The sequence below is a fragment of the Gobius niger genome (genome assembly GCF_951799975.1).
Source record: "Gobius niger genome assembly, chromosome: 4".
NCBI lineage: Eukaryota > Metazoa > Chordata > Actinopteri > Gobiiformes > Gobiidae > Gobius > Gobius niger.
Genome location: NC_136855.1, coordinates 8,601,040 through 8,625,844, shown reverse-complemented (window position 1 = coordinate 8,625,844; position 24,805 = coordinate 8,601,040). Strand labels below are relative to the sequence as shown.

Here is a 24,805-nt window from a genome sequence, read left to right as displayed (position 1 = left end):
AATACAAGCATTGTATATTTGTATTTTTACATGTATCATACCTCAAATATACATAGTTGAAACAGTTTATTTTGCTCGTTTGTTTGTTTTCTTGCTAGTTTTTTTTGTGCTTGCTTTCCAGCCTCGTCACGTGATCGCTTCACTTCCTGAAACTTGTTTAGCTGCCAGTGCGGTAGGTGCGGGAGAGCTGTCTGTTCCCGCGTTATGTTTAAACAATTGAATCAAGACGCTTTGACCGGGTCTAAAACATGATAAAGACCGAGAAGATCCTGCATTTGAAGAGCAGCCGAGGTCGAAAAGTCCGTGTGGTCCGTGAGCATTATTTGAGGGAGCGGGTTCCGTGCTACAGCGCCCTTTGCCAGGCGGACTGTGACAACGGTAACGTCCAAAACACACAAACATACACCCGGAGAAACTTGAAACATGGGCGAATCTGGAATATGCAGCTGCAATGACGTGGTATATGTGGGTGGACGCAACATGGATAAGAGATTACTTTGTTTTGTTCAGTAATGTACGGATTGTCTAGTTTTTGGGGGGTCAAAGATCAGAAACAATGGATAGGGATAGGGTCCCCTTTCACCAGAGCGACCTTTGTTGCACTGCACAGAAATATAGGTCTCTGTCCGTGCCTTTTTAGATAATGTACCTGTTATTCAATAATCGTAAATATTCATAGCCTACTCATTACTTAAAATACCAGGGCTGGAATATATTGTCATGTCCCAATCACCCTCTTTCTGTTTTGGGAAGTAAAACAGCAAAATAAATGTTGCCATCGTAGTTTTTTTAGTAGTAGTGGTAGTTTTAGTTTAAAAAAAAAAAAAAATCATCATTTGTCAAGGTTATAAAGGTCTAAAGTTTGATAACACTAAAATGATTGGCCCTCTTTTTCAGAGGGGAAGGTGCTGCCTGGAGACCTGACTCATTATGTGGTGCCTGACGTGGGGATCGTCCTGGACTTCCTGGAGATCCTTGAATTCAGAGAACTTCAAGGAATCATCTTCACACAGACGGCGTGTCAGGCTGTGCAGCACAACAAAGGGAGGAGGTACGCAATATACAAAGTTACTATTATGTGTCATTACAGGCTTATAATAACATTATGGCTCTTTTCACCAGCGCTGACTGATATGATTGGTAATGTTTTGCACGTTTGTCATGTTGAGATGTTGTTTTTACCCAGGCAGTACAACCGACTGCGCAACCTGCTCAAAGACCCGCGTCACGACTGTGTGCTGTTCGCCAACGAGTTTCAGGAATATTCCTACTGTCCGAGAGAGAAGGGCGAGAGCCAGGAGAAGTGGCAAACAAGGTCAGGCTTTTGATTTGTCCTGAATGTAGGGGATTTTGTAGCGGTTCTCTGGATTAGGCTTCATGTGTTTAATTAAAATTTTACTTTCAATGGTAATTAAAATGATTTAATTTGTATGCAAGCTGACAATACAAGTATAGTCTGTGTGTAAAACTGTGGTCTGTATTCTACTGGTGGTGCAAAAGAGATCCTTTCATTTTTGTCCTCGCAATGCATTAGACATGGTTTACACACAGTTAAGACTTATTTTACTCAAATATTTTTTGGGGTGTCATTTGGTGTAAACAGTTTGCGTCTCCAGCCTGTGGTGATCTAGTCTTATGCTGCTGTATGTTGCAGATTTGATGTAGTTTTATGTCGTTGTTTACTTCAGATGCGTGTACTCGGCGGCGGTGTGGTACTACAATCACCTGGCTGGGCTGAAGGACATCGTCATGGTGACAGATGACAGCGAGGCAGTGGCTCAGTACAGCAGCCTCAACTCCGGGGTCTATGTCATCTCTATGCAGGTACCTATCACAAATAACACATGGTCATGACAACAACTCAAGCAACAGCAGCAAGTAGGGCCCTGCAGATCCAAGTCAGTATCACATCAATACCAGAGAGGGACTAACGATCTTAATCTGTTGCTTTTTTTTAATCTATATCCCCAAGTGACTTTGAGTCTTTATCTTTATATTATATTATAATATAATATATTATATTAGTTAGGGATGCACGATAATGGAAACCGATAACCGATAATAATAATAGTACTTCCTTGTTGAAATCTTAGATACAAAACTGGTGCAATATAGACAGAATATTTCACAGAGTCTTTTTTTCTCCCCTTGCTGCTGTGTCCTGTGCTGTAACCTGCTGCTGACAGGAGAGAGGTGATGCCAAATCCGAGCCTGTGACAGATTCAAGTTTGTGTTGCTTATGAAGTAGCTACGATAGCACCAAATTGCTAACTTGTGCGTTCGACGTTCGTGTGGCAGAAAACACGAGTTGCGTGGCTCATTTCATCACTGTAAAACTTTTCTCGTTCAAAGCGCTTCAGTCGCGGGGTTATCGTCTTTATTTTCTCAGAAATAGAAAGATTACACATCGGTTTAGGACCCGCTCTGTTTAAGTGTTAAACTCACTTGAGTGCAGGTCCTCGTATTTCCTCGTCTTTTCCCATTTTGTTGCGGTGAAAATGTTGAAGTGACTTGATGTAAAAAGTCAAAAAGCTCTTCCTTCTAGTTTCGCTGGAATACTGTTCATATTTTTCAGTTAAGCAGAAGTCGCTCGGGTATAGTGTGTATCTGTTGGTGTAACTTTGTGGGGATGAATCTGCAGCAGTGGGAGTGAATTATCGGCTTATCAGTGATGGCATCAAAAAGGCCGATAATTGTCGCCGGCCGATGTTATTTTGCACCTCTTTAATTAATTGCATTTGGTTTTACAAGCTTGAGTGACAATTTTCGGAAAAAACACTACCCTGTACTTGCATAACATACATATCTTACGACGTAACATTGTCTCCAAAGAGTCTCTGGTCGGACTAGAAAGTGTTGAAATACTGAAACAGTTGCACTGTTCTCCCCAGTTGGAAAGTGACTAGTACCGGTACCAGTTCTTAAGCGGCTAGTACTTAACAACAGGATTTCTGCAAGGCCTTAAAAGCATTAAAAGTCAGTAAGTCTACTCAAGCTGGCATTAAATCAATTTTGGGGTTCAACTAAAGGCATTGTCTCAACTATTTTTATTGCATGAGTTCATTGAAAAAAAGTTGTGGTCAAACGCATTCAGCTGCAGATATTGTCCTAAAAATTTTTTGTCCAAATTGCTTCTGAATATCAAATTTTCCCCTCATTCCTCTGTTCGATGGAATGTTTGCAAATCTTAAAAAAGATATGATTGTGGCAAAAAAATTAGCTTTAAAAAAGCATTGAATTTGAGTTGCTGCTGCCTGTAGAAACCCTGAAAAGGCACCAAGAACTGCAAAATGTTCCTGTGGTGGGAAAACACCTATTCATGCACTAAGCTACTATTTTGGTCACCGCTGCCCTGAGGCAGGCTGCAAATCCGCACCATCAGCCCCTCAGAGAGTCACTCACACAAGTGTTTGCCCAGGTACACAACAACAGCCATTCACCGTATTCCGGAGGATAGATAGATAAAATCAGTCACTACACGAAAACAAAGCCGTTTTCAGGCCGCGCAGCGAAACGCTGCAGTGTTGACATGTTGGTGCAAATGAACATTGGACATTTTACACAAATCAATCTACTAAACATCAGATTTGAGAGGTGAACTTTTTCCCTCATTCTCCACTTAATGAACGGGCTTCGTGCTCAACCAGAAGTGTCAGGACAACGGAAGTTCAGAGACAAAGCAAAAAGAGTCAAAAGTGGGCGGGGCAGAATAAGGTGAATAGAACGTATGCGTTTTAGTATGTAGGATCTGTGACATTAAACCAAGTAGTGTCTCTATAAAAAGCAACAATTGTCACTTGGTGGACCTTTATTTTGATCGAGCTTGATTTGGCAGATCATTTGGATGACATGCTGAGTCGGTTAAAGAAAGATGTGGCTAAACATTGATTAAACATAGCTAGCACTTAGTAGCTATCACCTCCAAATGGTGTTTATGAGCTGAACTAGTCTCCTGCTGCTGCTACAACCAAAAAATGAGTTCAGGACAACGGCTAACGACGAGCTTCTAATAACGACAAGTTTGTTTTGTGATCTTCTTTGTTTGTGTGTATACATTATTAATCACAGTTCGGCCTTTGCTTTCTGCATTCTGGGATGTAGCCTGAAAAGCGTAGAGCGCTGCAGATACTGTAGTGTTATAATTGTTGCACATTACCATATACTCCTCTGCAGCTGAACTCCCTTCGCTCCAGTGAGCAGTTTGACAGCTAATGTTGAACCAGGTGGAAGAAAGAGCTGACAAGAAAAAAGTCAAAACTGAATTAAAGCCATAATACATTTGTGTCGAAAAGACTACGGCTGCTCTATTAATTAATAAGAAATCAAAGTTGTCAAATACAACGTTGGAAACCTCTACAAAGGTGTTCTAAAATTGCGTGTTAATCTTGTATTAGCTCAGTTGAAGGCCCTGTACCCATTTTCCCCCTTGTTTTCGAAACCGTGGACAGTTTATGTTGTTGGTCGTCCAGAATTGTTTCTAACTTTCGTATTGCATTACTCACATCCACATTCATAAGGATGAGTTTATGAGCATGTTTCATGACTTTCAGGGAGCAAAGTGTTATTAACAATAACTACTAGCCTGCTAACAGCGCTTCAGCATAGAAATAAAAAGTAGAAGCAGATCTCATATGGAAAGTTTTTAGCCTGTCTAATGTACTTTCCCTATATCGCGAGATGAAATGCCAAAAAAAAGTGATATTCAAAGGTTTTATGGTTTGTGAGTCTGTGTCCTCGTTTTGCACGGGCCAATCTGAGCGCGTTGAGCCGGGACCAGGGTGTGAGGTGAGGGGGACAGGGTTGTGAGGTGAGGAGGACGGGGACGCACCAGAGCAGTACCGTTCTCACAACAATTGCATTAACTTGAGTGAACTAGATGGATATATTCTTTTTGCAGTTTAATTCCATAGGGAAAACTGCAGGAAGTGAACTCGTAGCCATTTATTTGGAATAATAAATAATTGCAATTGATATAGAAAAAATATCTAATATCCGCATAATCAGTATAAAATGTAAAATTCAGGCAATAAGTAAAAGAAAATGGCTCCATCCCTCCCTAATAGTTTTTTCTATAACCATTCTTGTGTGGTGTTTCTATTCTAAATTATGTAATTTATACAAGTCAAATCGTTTTTGTTTGTTTTTTTGGATTCCAAATAAAATACAAGTCATTTGGCCAATTTTGGTGTAAAAGTGTTTTGTAAAAGTGTGACTCATAAATCTCTCTAAATTCACCGCAGACTGTCCCCCCTGAGCAGACTATCTAGCACTAACCTTCATTTATCTGCACACTCTGTTGAGCTAAGCTGTATCTTTAGCCACAGCTGCCCTGGGGAAGACCGACAGAGCTCATGTGTCGTCTTACAAATGTTTGCAGTAGTTTAAGGTCATTTTGTGAACAATAATGCTGAAACCCTGGATGCACTCTGTCGCTGCACGGCGTTAGGACTTTTAAAAACTAGGCCTAACTTCTTCTATACTGATTTAAAGTGTAAAGTGCCAGACAGTGGAATTGAAACTCGCTCATGCATTTTTCAGGAATATTTGCATAACTTCTGGCTGGATGTTCGCGCGGCCCACGAACTGTACGGCTCCATCGCCCAGGCGCTGCAGGAGAGGGAGGGCGAGGGCTCGGAGAGGGAGTACTCCGAGCACCTGCCCCACGAGCTGCTGGAGGCCGGGATCAAGTCCGGCCGATACCTGCAGGTACGGAGGCCATCCTGGGACACATTCACACAGCCATCGAAAGAATATTCTGACTGTGTTATTACTACAGCAAAGGCACAAAAAAACACTCTGTTGTCAAGAACGACACACTGCTAAAAGAAGAGTCGCCCCCTGGATCTGGGATTGCTGCAGTTGGTCAGCCTAAATGGCTTTAAATGAGACATAAAAATGGACTCTCTCTGACTGACGTTCAAATTTCTGAAGTGCATATATTTGTCAAATCTTGTTTTTCGCAAAATTAACTCACAATGTATCAAGAAAAAACAAAACAAGACTGACTCTCTCATTCATAAAGCCATGTACGCAGACCCAAGTTATTTGTAAAACGTGCTGATTGTTATTTCTGTGGTTCTTTTTCCAGGGTATTCTGAATGTGAACAAGCACCGAGCTCAACAGGAGGCAACGGTGACTACACAAGTCTCCTCCAACAAGAGCACAGGTACAGCAGTCAGTATGAGGTTTGATACATTTATGTCAGCCCATTAACAGGGTTCTTAAAGCAATTCTACTGAAATGAAGGCCTTAAATGTCTTAAATAATCACATTTGTTTTGTTGTGGCATGTTTTATATAAACCCTTTGGCAAACAAATGTCTCTTTCTCTCTCACTCTTCGGTCCTCGCTTTGGTTTGTTTTTTAGACATAAGCGGGGACGTGCTGGTGTTTGGGAGTAAGCACCGTAACCGTGCGGTGCATGGGGACAGCGTGGTGGTGGAGCTGCTTCCCCGGGGCGAGTGGAAAGGGAGGGCCACGGCGCTGACGGAGACCCAGGGAGAGGAGAAGAGCGCGGAGGACCCCAGCAGCCAGACCATGCCCACAGGTGACGGCCACATATTTGTTTTTAAACACCGTAATGTATTGTTTAAAGCATGACGACATGATGCTGAGCTCTGTGATCTCTCTGTCTGAATATCCAGGCCGTGTGGTGGGGATCCTGCAGAGGAACTGGAGGGATTATGTGGTGACGTTTCCTACCCGAGAAGCTCAGAGTCAGAGCAGAAACTCCCAGAAGATCCTGACTGTTCCCTGGGATCATCGCATCCCCAAGATCCGCATCAGCACCACACAGGCCGACGCGCTACAGGTTCAAATTTCTAGTCAAATACTTTATATTATTTATGGTTTTCCAATGCGCTTTTTAAAGCATCCTCTTGTTTCTCCTCCACCGCACCACGGCAACCAAGAGCATGCGGTTACGCACACACACAGTAGAAGAGAGAGAGGGAGCTGAGCTAGTCTGAGACTTACGTGAAATCGTGGATGAAGACGCCACAGTGGAATGGGATGTTAGCTTTTAAACACTTTTAAATTGTGTTGTTCTTTGTGTTGTTGTTAACGGCATGCTAAAGAGCGCTTGTAGGCTTTGCTACAACTTGCCGGAGTTCATCCAAGACCTAAAGCCTGAGCCTTTTCTTGCAAAGATAAAGAAGCTTCAGTTTAAAGAAATTGCCAGAATGCTCACTCTTGCCACAAGGGGGCAGCTTAAATTAAAAAAAGGAAAGAATTCCACACATGACCAGCAGAGGGCAGTGACATAATAAGAGATCAGGATATAAACAGCATATTACAGCCATGGGGTAAATGGTCAGTCTGCACCAGGGCGGCTGTGACTACAATAGTACCTTACTGTCATCGAGTGTGGAGTGAATGAATAATGACTTTATGTAACACTTTGAGAAAAATGTGACACAGGCAGCGCAAACGTTTTCTCTCACAGCAAGACAGTCTGGGGTTTAATAGCTGTTGCGGGGTCGGAGTTTGCATGTTCTCCCTCGGGTTCTCTGTTTTTTTCTACCACTAGTAACAGGTACAATAGAGTTCCCCTGTGGAGTTAGGACTCCCTTGAAAAAGATGTTGATTGTGATACATATTCTGAGCTTTCTGGGAGACTATCCTGGTTAATAAAGGTTGAAAATGTTGATTTAAAAAACATGCCCAAATGAATAAGGCAGTTTTTTTTATTTTGAGAATTACCTGAGCCAAAACGTGCTGTTGTTTGGTTTGACAGCACATACACTTTAAGTTCCAACTCTCTACATGGTGAAGCACTCACACATGAACAAATGTGTAATAAACATGTAGATGAAATGCTGAAATGGTTGGTGTCCTGGCAGGATCACAGGGTGGTGGTGCGTCTGGACTCATGGGAGAGCACATCACTGTATCCGAACGGCCACAGCGTTAGGGTCCTGGGACGCGCCGGAGAACTGGAGACCGAGATACAGACCATCCTCATCGAGAACTGCATCAGCGTCCCGCCGTTCTCTGAGGCACAGGTCAGAATGATGCTACTACCTATTTATTGATTGACGCTTATGTCGTCTTTGTACCTTCTTTTGTTCTATATGGGGAAATATTACATTAATGTTTGAAGAGTAAACCCAACATATTTCTATCCAGAAGCGTATTAAAATAATATGAAACCTTACAAAATCTGCCCAATAAAAAGCTCATTACATGCCATCTATATAATTAATTAAACTGTCAAATTAAATGATACTCTTAAGCCGGGTGTACACAGCACGATTATGGCTGTTTGCGAAAAATTATCACACGTCGTGGGGAAAATCTTAAGTTGTAGCTTAAAAACGCAGATCATACAGTGAGACGGGACAAAGACTTAACATAGAACCGTCGTTCGACCAAAGACGAGTTGCGACCATCATTAGGCAGTGTCTGATGTTTTGTCACAGAGTGAGCCTCCTGCAGCGATGATCTCTGTCAAGTGTCTCGTCAACAAAATATAACATCAGCACCGCCAGATTCACAAATAACAGAGCTCAGGCACGAGCACTTATCTGTGGAAATAAACACACCTCAGATAAATACACACCGCCTGGACACTCGCAATGACAAACTTTGGTCATAGCTAAACAATGACTTTCTTAGAACCATCATGTAATGGCCACCAGACTTTACTTTAGTATGCGGTTGTATTATTACTCTTGCTTAATGAAAAAAAGACAACTACTACTTCTGCTACTACTACAACTACTACTACTGTTACGACCACATTCTCTCCATATGAAGCTAGACTTTTCTCAACTCAAAAATGTAGATTTTCTACTGCACTGATTACGACAATATAATGTGGATGCACAAAGCTCAGTCCAGTTGATGATATTTGGATTCCTCTACTACAATGGATTATCCTTGGACAATTCACAAGCGTTTGGTCTGAGCTTCACTTTTTAAAAAGAGAGTGATGTGTCTAACTAGATTTTTAGATACTTGCTTTTATATCAAGTTAAAAGCAAAAAATAAACTACTACTACTATTATGTAATATGATAATAGAAAACGTTTGATTGCCGTGCTAAATGCTCCATCGCTCATAGTCAATTATAGATGGACGAGTGCCTGTTTCAATGATGGGATGTAGCTTACAGTGACTTGTGTATTTCTCCCTCAGCTGAAGGAGATGCCGGTGGTGTCGCCTGAGCAGCCATGGAGCCCTGCACCAGGGGAGGTGACTGCTCGGAGGGATCTGAGAGAGAGCCACCTGGTGTTCAGCATCGACCCCGCGGGCTGCGAGGACGTGGACGACACTCTGTCTGTGCGGAGCCTGAGCGGCGGCCGGCTGGAGCTGGGGGTGCACATCGCTGACGTCACTCACTTTGTCACAGAGGGATCACTGACCGACCTGGAGGCGCGGGCCCGGTCAGACACTGCATACATATCATTATCAGTTATTTAGCATTGTGGCTAATAGTCTTATAAGTCACGTATTTCATTGTTGTGTCCTGCAGGGCGACCACGTACTACCTGGCCGACCGCAGATACGACATGCTGCCTGCTGTGCTCAGTGCAAACCTCTGCTCTCTGCTCGGAGGAGTCGACAGGTCTGTGGACTTCTGCAACTGTTACACACAACAACAGACAGATCTCTATTTGAGTTGTAGAGTTATCAATTTGAAGCTTTTGCTGTAGATTACTGACATAAATATGAGGAAATTATTCTGTTATATTTCAGTCATTTTATGTTTTTCATGTAATTTTATTAAAATTCCTTATGAATATATTATTAAAAATAGCCTAAATTGCCTTTACTTTCAGCGATGAATTCTAAATAATGGATCGAGGCAGGTTTAAATGTGCGGTGTGTACATATAGTATAGTATACTATAGTATAGTGATAATCTTGGTTCCATAATAAATTAATAAGCCAATTGCAACGCCCTAATGTTAATGCTAATGCTAATGCGGCAAGTGCTAACCTCCACAACAGCTTATAAATACAATCACAAAGGAGGCTCTGCGCTGCTAAAAACATTATTGTAAAGAAAGATTTACCCCTTCTGTGCTTCCATGTAGCCTTTGGAGTCGAAATTGGGAGCGCTGAAGTATGTCCTTCTGCTCATGCATATTAAGTAGCCATGTGCTCTGGGCAGGGCTGGACTGGCAGAAAAAATTGGGACTTTTGGGTCCAGACCGACCCAAAAGTCAATGCAATAGTCGCGGCCGTTAGCAATACAATAAGCCCTTGAAGTAAAACAGTATAAGCTACAAAAATAACTGCATGTTGTTTCTGCCGAAGTCAACGCCTCATAGCACTCACAACTTTCATCTTGTCGTTTACAACTTGGTGAAACATTTGTAAAATGAGAAAAACAATCTTAAAATGTGCGTTCCGTTAAGGAGGTTCCTCTTCACGACTGCGGCGCAAATAAACTTAAAAAGACCAACCAAATGATCACATTGTAGATTTAGGTAATGAATTCATACTTTTATTTAAAATGTATGAAAAATAGAGGCCTGACGTTCTCTGGGTCCTGGAGGGAGTTAAAATGAACTCTTTTCACTTATATTGGCAAATATGATGTGAGGGGCATGAGTAATGTTATATCTGAGAGGCCCATTATATACGAGAGTATCTGGGAACCATAACTCAAGAAAGTGGCAACGGAGGGGATAAAAGGTGTCAGATCCGGTGGAAGAGTCAGTTGAACTTGCAGTTTCTAAATTATAGTGGACCCAAAAGTACATCGACCCACCGGGAATACTTCAGTACTCCCTATGGCCCATCCAGCCCTGGCTCCGGGTGTGATCCTGGCTGTCGGAGTAATGCAATAGATCTGGGACGACCTTTAGATGCAAATAGGACTGAAATAACATGTCTGCTGTGAGGGCTATAATACTGCATCTGCTGCTGCTGCTGTGGTGTTTAAAATGCAGGGGAAAAGTTCATGTTTATGTCCCAATTTGTGCTCTTTCTCCCAACATTCACCAAGCACGTCTTTCGGAAGTGGGGAATTGGGAAATTTTCCCATCAACAACATTGTAACTTGCTGCGTTGCCTTTTTTCATTTTCTCTCGTTTATCAGTATTCAAGATTCAAGATTTTTATTTGTCAAACCATGTGAATGATTTGAAATGATCTTTCTCTCATCCTTGATTCCCGGAGCACTTCATAAGAATTGGAGTGAGTGCTACTGGGTGTTAGTCGTTAAAGCAGGATGGCACTGGAATGATGGTTGTTGCTTTGAGGCATGTTGGGACCACAGCCTGCTGCAGAGATGTGTTAAAAATGTCTGTGAAGACTTCAGTGAGTTCATCAGCACAACCTTTCAGCACACGACCTGGTATGTTGTCTGGACCTGGTGCTTTGCGTACGTTGATCCTGCTCAGAGATCTTCTCACACTCTCTGGAGATAGCTTCAGCAGTGTGACTTAGTTGCTGGAAGGGACTGGAGAGGCCTTTGGCACAGATTGTCACTGCTTCTGTCAGTCTTTCCAGGACAGCTCTGGCTATAGCAGAAGTCTTATAGCTGTATATACCTGTTTCACTAATAATGCATAATTTTGGCATTTTGGCTAGTTGAGTATCTGGAGTATCAGCCTTTGTGAGTTCAATTATATTCTCAAAATGGACACGTTCTCAACTCGACACTTTATTCTAGGCTTCAGATTTCATGGAAATCATAAAATTGAGTGACCTCAAATTTTTTGAACAGTAGTGTATATTGCAAAACTGTTAAGCACATTCGCTTCACAGCTCTTGAAAATGCTTTAACGCAAGCTGTGGAGTGTTTTAAAAATTAATTAGCCAACTAAATATTACAAAGAGGTGAGCAAAGAGAGTGCAGCTACTTAGGTCGGTTATCAAACAGTCTGGAGTACCTGCCTTTGCTGTGTCTTCAAAGTATTTAACGGTCACAAGGTCTGTCATTGACCTGAGAATTGCATGTGCATTAAAGCAGAAATGTGCACTGAAGGTAAATCTGCTGGGTAAATTAGACCTCCCAAGTACCACCAGGCCTAGATCAAGATCAAATTACGACTAATCTACTAATCGCGATACCGTTATTGCATCACCTAATATCGCGATACGATATGTTTTGCGATATATTGTGCAGCCCTGGAATAACCATGTCAAAACCAGAGAGTTAAAACCCTGAATGCATTACTAAGGTTTCTAGATATTTTGTCCTAAATCCTGAGCCAGTGTCCCCTCCGGTCTCTGTCCTGCAGGTATGCGATGAGCGTGCTGTGGGAGCTGGAGGCAGACTCTCTGGACGTGGCGAGCGTATGGTTCGGGCGCACGGTGATCCGCTCGTCTTATCAGCTGCACTACGAGCTGGCCCAAGCCCTGCTGAACGGAGAGGAGGCCCAAGTCCCAGAACTGAACCCGCTGACCCCAGAGGAGAGGGACCACAGACTGGCTCAGCTCACACAGGCTTTGGAGACGCTGACTCACGTGGCCCGGCACCTCAGAGCGCAGAGGGACAGAGGGGGCGCTCTCGAGCTGGAGGGAGTAGAGGTGAGGACACACAGTTACTACTGAAGAAAAGTTTATTGTTTCTATTATTCAATGGGGGGCTTTTTACCATATTGCATATTTGTCTCAAAGAAATGCTTTCCTCACCGCTCGATCTCTTGCTAAACTTAATCCTTTCATTGCAGAGTAAACACACTCGCCATAGCTTATTTGATACTGTAGTCAGTAAGTCACAGGAACTTAAAAATCATAAGCATAATTTTAAAGTCTATTGAACTGTTGTTTTGCATTTCATGATGAGCACAAAAGGGTGTATCTGGTAAAGCAACAAAGGGTGATCATTAATATATTCTAATTAAAAAAACATGTAAATGAGTGAATTCTGAGAGAAAGACTTGGGGCGGCACACTCTATTAAACATTAAATTACTGTGTCCTCTCCACCCGTTGTTCTCCGTCAGGTTCGGGCCCAGCTGGACTCGGAGAAGAACATCACGGCGCTGGTCCCCCGTCAGCCGCTCGAGGTGCACGAGACTGTGGCCGAGTGCATGATCTACGCCAACCACTGGGTGGCGCGCAAGATCCAGGAGGCGTTCCCCCACCAGGCCCTGCTCCGTCACCACCCGCCCCCCAGACAGGAGCACTTCAGCCAGCTGCAGGAGAGCGCCAGGGCCCACGGCTTCAGCATCGACACCAGGTACGGCGTGTTTGGGCTCCTCTTATGATTAAAATATAGCCATTCATTGTATTCATTGTCGGGATTGTATTGTACGTATTTATGACCACAGTGAGTGTCTGTGTCTGTCCCAGGTCTAACAAGGCTCTGGCGCTCTCCCTGGAGCAGGCGGTGGACCCCCAGGACCCAGAGGTGAACAGGCTGCTGCGGATGATGGCGACTCAGGCCATGTCTCAGGCCATGTACTTCTCCACCGGGGCCCTGCCGGCGGACCAGCACTACCACTACGGTACTGTCACTGAAAACACCAGTCAGGTTTAGTCACCTCTTCTTCACTGCTCAGTGTCACAGTTTCAGATAGCGGCGACTAGACTGGGTTGGTTGGGTTGAGGACTTTTCGCTTCTTCTCGTTCTTACATTCAAAATGTAGAGGTCTCTTTAAACTCAGACCTGACATGTGTTTTAAGCCATTTATCTTTCTCCTTTATGCAAAAGGTTTACCTTTGTGAACACTCTCACATGGCGGCTGTTGTTTGTTGTTTTTGGGGTTAGTGTCCTCTTTGTTTACGGCAGGGTAGTACAGCAGTTAGTGCTCCTGCTTCACAGCTAGAAGGTCCCAGGTTCGATTCCCACCTGGATGGGGCTACAATCCGGTGTGGCTTGTTCATTAACATGCACTGTCCCTGTAAACCAATAAACTAAACTAAACGAGTGCCGCCAGTGCCAAACAAGTACGTCATTTTAGCTCGCTTGCTTGTCTGTACAGTATTTACTTGCTTGGCTGATGCAGATGGCATTTAAGCAATTCTTCAGAGGATCTTTTGTTAGGGCTGGACAATATGGCACAAAAAAAAAGAAAAATAGATTTCTTATATTGATCCATCTCCATTTTCGATCCTTTTTTATCCCTCCATAATAAAAATAAATAAGTGTTGCTGATTCATTCTTTATATAAACCTCAGCTCAAAGTAGAGCAAATATCTTTTGTTATTTCCAAAACTAAGTGCTGCTGTTTCTGCCAAAGACCAAAACAGGGATTGAGATTTCGATTAGATTTTGAGTCATAGCCCGACTTTTTGTCTACAGTGGTCTTAATAAAAGTTGCATTCAAAAGTGTGGAGGAGAGCACATTTCTCACAGTCGCCGCCACCATCCCTGGAAGCTCCTTTGCAGTCAGTCTTGGTGAAATTCACACACATTCACACTCCACACTCATACGGGCGGGTTATTGTGTCTTTCTCAAGGACACAATAGCAAGAAGAGACAGAGTTTTTCAGAAATAATAAAAGTGAGCTTCAGCGCATCCATAGATGAACTGACGCGGTGCTCTGTCCCTCAGGTCTGGCGCTGGACAGATACACTCACTTCACGTCCCCGATCCGCCGTTACGCCGACGTCCTCGTGCACCGGCTCCTGATGAAGGCTTTAGAGCAGGAGGCAGGACTCGGCACCGCCGCGGCCTCCAATAGAGAGCTGGAGGAGACGGCACAGCACATCAACAACAGGAACCGGGTCTGTGCTCCGTCCGTCCCAACCGTCTCTTTGTGTTTTTGACCGTTTTTAATGTCACTGCTCGCTCTGTGCTGCTCAGGCTGCTCAGCGTGTGCAGAAGTTGTCCACAGAGCTGTTCCAGTGCCTGTTCTTCAGAGACAGAGACCCGCAGACCGACCCGAGCTGTGTGTCGGACGCTGTGATCTACGGCATCAGGGACAACGGCGTCCTCGTCTTTATTCCACAGTAAGAAACGCTGCAGATTTGAGCACACGAGCGGAGGGTTCACTGTGACTGGACTACAGAGAGGATATAGAAATGTGTTCCCTTTAGTGATGACCGAGTGAAACCTTGTAACATTTCAAGGCTTTCCTGGCAAAACAGTTTCGTAAGGTTGGAAGTCTCAGAGCTGTTTCATTCTGTTTGAAGACTGACCTCGTGGGCAAACCTCATTATTGCGACTTCTCATGAACACGACTGAAACGCAATCATGAGCAAGAGAAGTTTCAAGCAGGCGCGTGGCAGTTTTATTATTTGAAGCCTGTTATTTGAATGGTCAAATCAATCATAGGCCGATAAATAAGAGTGATTTTCTTTGTAATGTGGTTCTGTGCTTCACGGAGCTACAGTAGGCGGGGCCTCAGTCACCTGCGGCTCAGAGGCAAGACATCGATGCGCTCGCTATGTTTTCATTTCATTCAGTCAGAGCTAATTTAGCCACTATTTGCTGCTTTTGTATCTCTTCAAAAGCAGGACTTTGTAAAGAATAGGAAAATATAAACTTTTATTCTGGTCGACAGCGGCGCAGACACTTTGACCACATGAACGCGGTTAAATGGGAAATGGGGGGAAATACTGCACATTTAGTTATCACTAATGATTACATCGCTATAGCTCATGGACCAGAAAACATGTGGAGACACTGATACACAACTCACAGAATGAAGTACTTTTCGAGACAATAGACACTTGAGTCACGTGATCAGCTGTTACCGAAACAGGCTCCGACGCAGTGTTTCGAAGCAATCTGCTTCAGGAAGAGAGATGCAAGCACCGGAGCGCCGGCTTTTTGACCGTCACTCGTTCCTTTAAAGACGCGAGGTAGTTGAGTGAAATCTCTCAGCTGCTCATAGCCAGAGTTGAGACGTGAACAAATTTAACACAGGGTCACTGTGTTAAATTTTGTCTCTGACCGTCGCATTGACTCTACTACAAGAAAATGATTTGATTACCACAGCTTTAAAGTGATAGTCTGGAAGTGTTTTACAAATTATGTAATAATTTGCAAACTTAGAAAGGCTTTCTGGTTAAAGAGGGGGGGAATTTGATTGTTTACTTTAAAGTTTTACTCTGTCTCTCCTCACTTTAATTGGTTGATTAATAAAATCAGTTGCGCCAAAGTCTGCGCCAATACTTAAAAAAGTATTGCCAGTACATTAAATTCAAAATGGCATTAAGTTCTTAAAAAAATATGGCTTTTTTCAACAATTTTTACTGGGTAAGTTTCACGAAATACAAAAAAGAATTATGCGCAAAAGTTGCCCGTCACGTCCAAATGGATTTTGAATATTGAAATTTCCCCTCAGTACTCTCTGTTTGATGGAATGTTTGCAAATCTTTTTTTGCAAACATTCCTTTTTTTTTAATTTCTGGTTAAAAAAAAGCCCCCAAAAAATCTGAAGAAATGAAACAAACATACATAGATTTTTGCGCCTGTGGCATTGAGAATATATTTAATTTTTACTTACTGCAACTTGTGTAAACAATTGTAATATTGGACAAGATTCAACTTCCACTTGAGAAACTGAGTCACTTTCATGACAGTTTGAGAGTCTGTGGTAGATGGTAATGTCCTTGTGTTTCAGATACGGCGTGAAGGGTCCGGTGTACCTGCGGAACAGAGAGGGGCAGGTGGTGAGTGCGGCGGCAGACGGTGGATGTGAGTGGAGCAGCGGGACGATAAAGAGACACTCAGACCACATCACCACCTCCTCAGCGCTCGGGACGACCACCCTCAGGCTGTTCCACCACATCACGGTCAGTACCACAAATAAATAAACTCTGTTTTGTGAAGGATGATCTCAATCCAGGGATTATCCACCGCGGTACAGATTTTCACCTGTCGTCAACTGGACTGAGTTTTCCATGTTTTGAAGCGTCTTCTCTCGCTCTCGAAGTTAAAATAACTTAAAGGAATAGGCCACCGTTTTTACATACCAAGATATGTTCTTACCTAACTTTAGTCGAGTTAATATATCCCCGTCTGGTCTTTGTCCGTGCGCTCTGTCACGCAAACGGAGCACATACGCAGCCTCTCCCACATGTCATATAGCTCCAAAAAAGCTCACGATAGAAGCTACCAAGCTCTTCCACGTGTTCCCTATTTAAATAAAGTTACGAGAAGTGTTTTCAAGTATATTTACACAGAAATGTAACATGTCGATTTTATAAGCAGATAAAAAGGGGTACTATATTGTGAGGCGTAATGATACAGGAGCACAACGTCCGCGCAGTAACTCCTAAAGACTTCCCCGCTCACTGATGTCATTGACCTGTACGTGCATCAGCCACGAATGTGTTAGTGCAGTTAGGAGGGAGTTACTAAAGGAGCTTTGATGCTTCCTATAATATCTCCTTTAGCAGAGGAACCTCAGAATGTCCCTCATCAGTCCATAAGGAGCAAAGAACAATCCCACAAGCCACTGCGCTGCCACCCCAAGGTTTATGAACTCGACCAACCCCTTCATGAGTTTGAAGTGATTGACAGTTATGCTGCGTGACATTTTCTTCAAAAAAAGTTTGAGCATACCAGAGTTTATACAGTATAGACTTCTAGCTCGTGTGCTTCACCAGTCAGATATTTTGACAAAAGCGACCAGCCCAGTCCAGGCGACGATATTTGAAAATCTCACCAGTTCACCCATCTCCTCTTTCCCAGGTGCGAATCTCGGTGCTGTCAAACCGGTGCCACGCGGACTCCCTGCTCCTGGAGCTGATCAGAAACCTGCCTCACGAGTCCCAGAGTCCGGCCCCGGGACAGTCCCAGCCCAGGGTCCAGCTGGTGCGGGAGGTGCAGAGACAGGCCGAGGAGGCGTCCCAGCAGAAAGCCTCTCTCAAAGCCCGCCTGTCCCGCGAGGAGAGGCAGTTCTGTCAGAGCAAACAGCCCAACCTCTACTCTCTGCTGGAGGAGATCCGCGAGCTCGCACTGATGGACGCAGAGGCCGGGGCTGAGAAACTGTGCGCTACGACGGCGTAAGGCTGATCAAGGTCGTGACAAGGGTGGAGGGTATGCAGAAGATGTCACAGCATGGCAACAGAAGCCAAAAGGATGTCAGCGTTGAGTTATGAAATGAGTTATTTGTCTTGACACTCAGTCCCGAACATTGAAGATTCTGTTTTAGAATAAGAATGATGTTAGCGCATACCCTCCACAGAGACATGTCTGAATAATGAGGTCTCCTTTTAACTCCAAATCCTCCGTATACCTCAGGCTCATTTTATTATGAATCTACCTGCACTCTTTCTAGAAGCTGAGGTCTTTTCCATACTGATCCTTAGTGTTCACCGGACCTCGTTTTACATTTTTGTATCAAATAAAAAGAAACTAGGAAACTTACTGTACATAGGCTACACTGCCATATGTTTCCATTTTTATCCCCCACTAGAATCCTTGTTTTCAAATGTGCAAGATGGAGCACAAAAATAGATCATGGAGGTTTTGTGGAAGATAGAAAATAAAATGTCCAGATTTAAATAAACATCTTTTCTTGGGAATGAGTCGTCACTACCCACATTTTAAACATTTCACTTTTTTTTTAATTCTGCAAACTAATTTATTTTGGCGTAATAAAACTTAAAAAAAAATCTTGTGTCTGTGTAAAAACTTTTTTTTTGTTAAGCCCAGTAGAAAATTTTGAAACAAAGAATGCCTTGGAAAAAACTAGACAAAGTGCTCAGGAAGTCAATGAGAAAATGTGTTTTTTGGGGGAATGTGCTCTTAGACTCAAGAGAAAAACAAAAAAACCAAGACACTCATCCTCCCACATGTGCTGGGCTGATGAACTTTAAAATCTTTAAAACATATCGCTGGTTTCTTCCACGCGTATCGGCTCCAATAAGTCTTTGTCAAAAAGAATGCCTTGGTTTTTCTTTCATTAACACAATACAAAAAATATTTGACTCAACATTTCTCAGCACTTTGATATTTGACTGTTTGGACTGCAACAATTTAGTAAATGTTAAACCAAAAAGTCTTTGTAAAAGCAAGTTTATTGAGCTTTCCGAATGGTGACAGTATAGGAACATATTTACAACTTTAATAGACTGTTACAGCTTAGGGAAATGTGAGTTTAAAGAGATTCATATTTAAACAAACTATAAAACCTGAAGATATAAACTTTGTCATAAGGAAACACTAAAACATTGTTACGTATAGCATTTTTAGATTTCAGACTGAATGTACATTATTGCTAATATAGATACAACTATTCCTCGTCTTTGGCGTCGCCCCCCTCCCCCTGACCCTCCTCCTGACCCTCCTCTGGTTCAGGGGCTGGACTTGGACTGGTCTCTGGTTTTTCCTGCTCCAGGGAGGACTCCTTGTGGTTCTCCTCCCCCGGGGTTGGAGGCTGGTTCGGCTGCAGCTCCTGTGTGTCAGTGTCCTCCTGTGGGAGCTCCTCCAGGACTTGAGATGCATTCTGGGGCAGTTCAGAGGCATCATCCACAGCCTCTTCTGTTGTGACTGACTGAGATTCTGAGGGCTGAGATTCAACTGTCTGGGATTCTGTCACATAAAAAGAGAAAAGTCTAATCAACATGTTTACAGAACTTACTGTTTTGGATATTTTCAAGCTTGTAAATGTGGACATAAACATTTATTGGTCCATATCCATCTTTATTATGCACAGCAAGATATTGAGTCATTTTCACTTAAGATACAAATTAAGAATATTTGAGTGTTTGAGTTGTCAAGTGCAAGAATCTGCCAGTGAAATTAGTATTTTACGCTTATAATTTCAGTTTACTTGAAACTCATTTTTTTCTCATCTTGAGTGCAATGAGGTGTTTTTTCTTTCTTAATTTAAGTGCAAAAGATTCGCCTCACTGGCAGATTTCTTATTGAAATTAGTTGATTCTGCTGTTTACTTGGTTTGCAATATTGAATTGTTTAGCTACTGTGAAAATCTTAAATTCAAACAGGCTGGAAAACAAAGCAGAAATTGTATTATTTCAAATCCAATAGCAAAATCATCTAGCGCAACATTTATCATCATCATCACACTCAAGTCAAATGGGCCATTTTGGAAAGTAAAACATTTTCTCAAATATTTGAAAAGAATATACCTATTATTGCATATGTATAACTTGTATGTCATATAGATCTCATTGTAATTTAATGTTACCATGTGAATCAATCCAAGAGGTTTCAGTTCATATCATTTGTTTGAGCTTAGACAAATAGAAAATGTGTAAATCGTGTCCAGCTCTAGATGGGAGTAACCTGGATAGCACTCTTATGTGTGGGAAGTCATCTAGAAAAGAGTAAAAAGAGCTAAGCGAGTTTTTATATTACTTATTGTAGATTAAGAAAAAAGATTTCATCTTCTTTGCACTCATACTTGAATACTTAATTTACATGAAATACGACTTGTAGATGTTTTTTCTTGTTGGAACTGTTTAAAACTTGCCCAGTGGTCAGATTTCTTGAAATTATTTACTCAAATCAAGGACAAAGTTACTTATTTCTAGTTTTGGTGTGTGTCTACTGTCATTTCTCACCCGTCTGCTGCTGTTTCTGCCGAGCCAGTCTCTTCTCCAGAGCCTTGAGTCTGTTCTCTTCCATCCGCTGCCGCTGCTCCTCAGTGAGAGAGGGGAGAGCAGGGGGAGAGGAGCCCAGGGATGGGTCGTCACTGTGGGGCACAGCGGTAACAGGGGCCGGGGTGGAGTGGACCAGGCGCAGAGGAGAACCGCTCAAGTGTTCTCCACCGAACGGGTCCGGGTCGCCGAAAATCTGCTCCTCCGGCCGGACCTCCTCCTGCTCACCTGGGTCAGACAAAACAAATGAGGGTCACACTGCAGGATAATTATCAATGTTACTTACAGGAAATCAAATACTGGGACTCAGAGTTAAATGTCTAAATTAGTTCAAAAGCTTTCACCAGTTAAGACTGATTTATGAACTGCCCCAAAAGGATCCTAAAAACAGGGTTCAATCCATCTGTTGTTTCCTATTCTAATTGATCATCTATGACCAACATTTTACATAATAAACATAATCAGACAATGAACTTAAAGGAATAGGCCACCGTTTTTACATACTAAGATATGTTCTTACCTCACTTTAGACGTGTTAATATATCCCCGTCTGGTCTTTGTCCGTGCGCTCTGTGACGCAAACGGAGCACATACGCAGCCTCTCCCACATGTCATATAGCTCCAAAAAAGCTCACGATAGAAGCTACCAAGCTCTTCCACGTGTTCCCTATTTAAATAAAGTTACGTGAAGTGTTTTCATGCGAAGTATATTTACACAGAAATGTAGCATGTCGATTTTATAAGCAAATAAAAAGGGGTACTATATTGTGAGGCGTAATGATACGAGGAGTAAAACGTCCGCGCAGTAACTCCTAAAGGTTATTGACGGAAGTGAGCGGGGGAAGTCTTTAGGAGTTACTACGCGGACGCTGTGCTCCTGTATCATTACGCCTCACAATATAGTCCCCCTTTTTATTTGCTTATAAAATCGACATGCTACATTTCTGGGTAAATATACTTCGCATGAAAACACTTCACGTAACTTTATTTAAATAGGGAACACGTGGAAGAGCTTGGTAGCTTCTATCGTGAGCTTTTTCGGAGCTATATGACATGTGGGAGAGGCTGCGTATGTGCTCCATTTGCGTCACAGAGCGCACGGACAAAGACCAGACGGGGATATATTAACTCGACTAAAGTGAGCTAAGAACATATCTTAGTATGTAAAAACGGTGGCCTATTCCTTTAATACAAAATAAGGATATAAGCCTGCATATTATTTTAGGTTTTTTTACTATCCCCATTAAAAAAAAATGTTTTCGCTGTAAAGTTTTACATGTTGTGTATTGGGAGAGACGGCACTAGACCGAGTTAAATACCTCCTTGGCTCGTGTAGTCTTCATGAGTCAGCGGCATGTCCAGTCGTATCCTCTTCAGGCACGTCTGGCACAATGAGGACAAAACCATTAAATCAACTGAGCATAGAATAGATTGTAAAGTTTTGAAATATTAAAAGGCCCTATACCTGATTTTTTTTAAATTACAAACAATAAAAGAGGAGGCCACTAAATTAAAATGTTACTTGTGGCCAAATTCATTCCTAACATATGTGTAGTGTCCCAATTCTTCACTGGGACAAGTTTATACTGTGCACGTTTCACAACTTGCAGGGTCAATTCAAACAAATGCGAGAAAACTGAAAACTAGCCTGAGAGTTCATGAAATTGAACTGAGTTTACGATATAGAGTGGGAGGACAACTACTTTTTAGTTCCACTGCCAGAAAAAAAATCTGGTACTTTTAACCACATTTGAAGGTTTTATACAAGAGGAAGCAGGTCAAATGTAGTGCTTTTAATGCCATTTACAGCCCACATGCTCTATCCTTAATGGCACAAACAAAACTTCTGGGCATATTTCAGTTCTTAAAGGCACTGTACCTGTTTTTGAACCTTTTTAGTCAAAATGTGACAAAACGGCTGTCCTTTGGAGTCAATACGTATTGACAACTTGGGTTGACCATACACAACATCAACAAATCATAATGCGATGCAAACCTCATTGTAAACTTTCTCCATTCATATTAAACTATCTCTTTTATATTAAACTATCTCTTTTATGTATCTAAAACCTGGGGTACAATGCAACAACATTTTGTTTCGTGTGCTCTGTGCATCTGAATGTCAAATAAAAGCCTATCTTGCTAGAAATGTAGGGAAATCCCAAACATTGTGCACAATTTAATCCAACAATTTCATATTACAAGAAGAAAAGTTGAGAGTGCTGCACTGGATCAATAAGTCAAGACGTAGTAAAATAAAATAAAGTAGAAATCTTGTTATTACATATTTGTATTTTTGCCAAATCTATGAGTAAAAAATAGTTCTGCGATATCATACTTTTCAAACAAATTTAGACCTAATGCCAGTTTGAATCCAATTGAACGCTTTTTAATGACATGGAAGGCCTTTTCAATGCCCCACAGAAGCCCTGATGTAGGTCGGACCTGCACTTCCTTCTTGCTGCCGAGTCGTTCCACTTTGTCGATGAAATCCTCAAACTGAAGCTTGGGGAAAAGCCGGTGCGCCCAGTTCTCCATCCTCTTCATCAGCAAACGCAGGTCCTCCGCCTGGGAACACACACACCACCACCACATGAAGAACTGATTACAAAATCATTTAGATTTACTTTTAAAAACTCACCTCGTGCCCTTTGCCTTTGAAACGGACGTCGTTAAACAGTGTTCGCAGAGCAGGAAGTCCTCTGTCGGAGATCAGCCTGAAACGATGGAAAAGCATGATGTGAAAGTCAAAATGACACAACAGTCTACAACATTATGACACTGATATTCGAAAGAGTAGTAGAGTTTTCTGAAATGGCTCCAGATTTACCTGTTTGAGTCCAGTTTGGGCTGTGGCCTCTTCACTCCTTTCCTTTTGGCTTCAGGAACATCCGCCAGTTTAGACACTTCTCCATTTTCATCGTCGCCTGGAAATCATACCAGTTAAAGATGTTTCTTTTTTGTATCTTTATTTTTAAGCTCACTTTATTCGTCTTTGTATTACGGAGGTACTGAAAGAAACCAAGCAGTTTAAAGTGAATCTCTTAACCCACACCTAAACCGTCAAAAACGAGGAAAAAGCAACAAAAATGGGACCAAAAGGCGTCAAAAGAGCGAGAAAAATGTGACGAAAACATGACGAGAAAAGGCCACAAAAACATGCCAGACAAGCAACAATAACATAACAAAAAAAATACGAAAATGTGACGAAAACATGACAAAAAAGCAATGAAAAGAACATGAAAAAGCACTTCACAGATGAGACAAAAAAAAGTTAGGAGCAGTTTTGCAGGCCTTAGCTTCCAAATGAGGCGTTACACTGTTGCTCTAGAGTCGAGAAGCTTTTAGATTTGGGCAAAGCTGAACTGGAGAAAATGCGCTCGGTTAAGGCGGGGGCTGAGAGGTTAAATACTGTCGGATGCCAATAATGGTGACATTTTGTGGGTTTTGGTTGTACTTGTATTTGTATTCATTCCTCTCTTACCGAAGGGGTCTACCAGGCCCTGACTTGGAGACAGTGGCGGCGGCAGAGCGTCAAACGGCTCGTCCTCAATGTGGCTCCGGTCAAACAAAGCGTCCTCTTCCATTTGGTCAGTGAACGTCGACTGCAGAGGAAAAGACACGCCATGTTTTCAATAAAATACTAGTTTCACATAATTTGGCAGTCCGTCTCAACCTGAGACCATGAGAACTGCACCATTACCAACTAAATAAGCAATAATAGGTCGGTCTTAAAATATTTGTATGGCCTTAATTGTTGAATTCCAAGTAGATTTTCATTAAAAGTCACTGGGGACATGACAAAATGTGTGGTATCAATTGAAAAACAAATTTGATCCAGAAAATAATAATATTGCAGGACACTTAAGGTGATGTATTTTTCAGGTTAAAACATTAAGGTGTATTTCAAACTCTTTTAAGGCCTGATTTGATCTTGATATAGGCCTGGTGACACCTGGCAGGTCAAATATTTTATGAGATGGCACTTGTGTTGTGTGTTTGTTCGAGAACCACTGGTCCATGTAATCAACAATTATATGTACACACAGAACTATTACAATACAAATAGAAAAACAACATTGTACTCTCATCATCATACACAATTCCAATACCTCGGGAGGCAATGTCAAGCAAGGTTTTGTTTGATACAACTGTAGTTTTTTTTGCCACTGCAGTAGTTCGAGCATCGCGCCCCAAAATAAAGAGCTCGAAAATGTCAAAACACAACTAGCTTAGAGTGAGAATATAGGCCTAACGCACAATGAAGATGATAAGTAGGTAAAAAATTGCTACAAATCTAACTTTGGTGCGCAAATTCGTGAGTTTTACCTGATTAAAGAAGCGCTGTAGTGACAGATGTTCGAAGAAGGCGGTAAAACAA

At 42.3% G+C, this 24,805-nt stretch overlaps 2 protein-coding genes across 2 annotated transcripts; one reads left to right on the top strand and one right to left on the bottom strand.

Moving 5' to 3' along the window:
- The first annotated feature begins 156 nt into the window (after nucleotides 1–156).
- dis3l (DIS3 like exosome 3'-5' exoribonuclease) lies at nucleotides 157–18,439 on the top strand. The gene is made up of 18 exons (XM_079554475.1): nucleotides 157–378; nucleotides 898–1,051; nucleotides 1,187–1,315; nucleotides 1,689–1,824; nucleotides 5,539–5,706; nucleotides 6,089–6,167; nucleotides 6,368–6,547; nucleotides 6,645–6,811; nucleotides 7,842–8,003; nucleotides 9,139–9,386; nucleotides 9,476–9,568; nucleotides 12,198–12,486; nucleotides 12,905–13,140; nucleotides 13,254–13,408; nucleotides 14,459–14,631; nucleotides 14,711–14,856; nucleotides 16,476–16,647; nucleotides 17,549–18,439. Exons 1-18 carry the CDS (start codon nucleotides 249–251, stop codon nucleotides 17,864–17,866), a joined length of 3,135 nt encoding a protein of 1,044 aa, XP_079410601.1. The 5' UTR covers nucleotides 157–248; the 3' UTR covers nucleotides 17,867–18,439.
- A 424-nt stretch (nucleotides 18,440–18,863) lies between these two features.
- tipin (timeless interacting protein) lies at nucleotides 18,864–24,026 on the bottom strand. Its single transcript, XM_079555248.1, has 7 exons — nucleotides 23,909–24,026; nucleotides 23,255–23,351; nucleotides 23,066–23,141; nucleotides 22,870–22,992; nucleotides 21,744–21,807; nucleotides 20,389–20,652; nucleotides 18,864–19,393 (listed from the first exon to the last, which is right to left on the bottom strand). The coding sequence occupies exons 1-7, from the start codon at nucleotides 24,009–24,011 to the stop codon at nucleotides 19,095–19,097; spliced, it is 1,026 nt and encodes a 341-aa protein (XP_079411374.1). The 5' UTR covers nucleotides 24,012–24,026; the 3' UTR covers nucleotides 18,864–19,094.
- Between the last annotated feature and the right edge of the window lie 779 nt (nucleotides 24,027–24,805).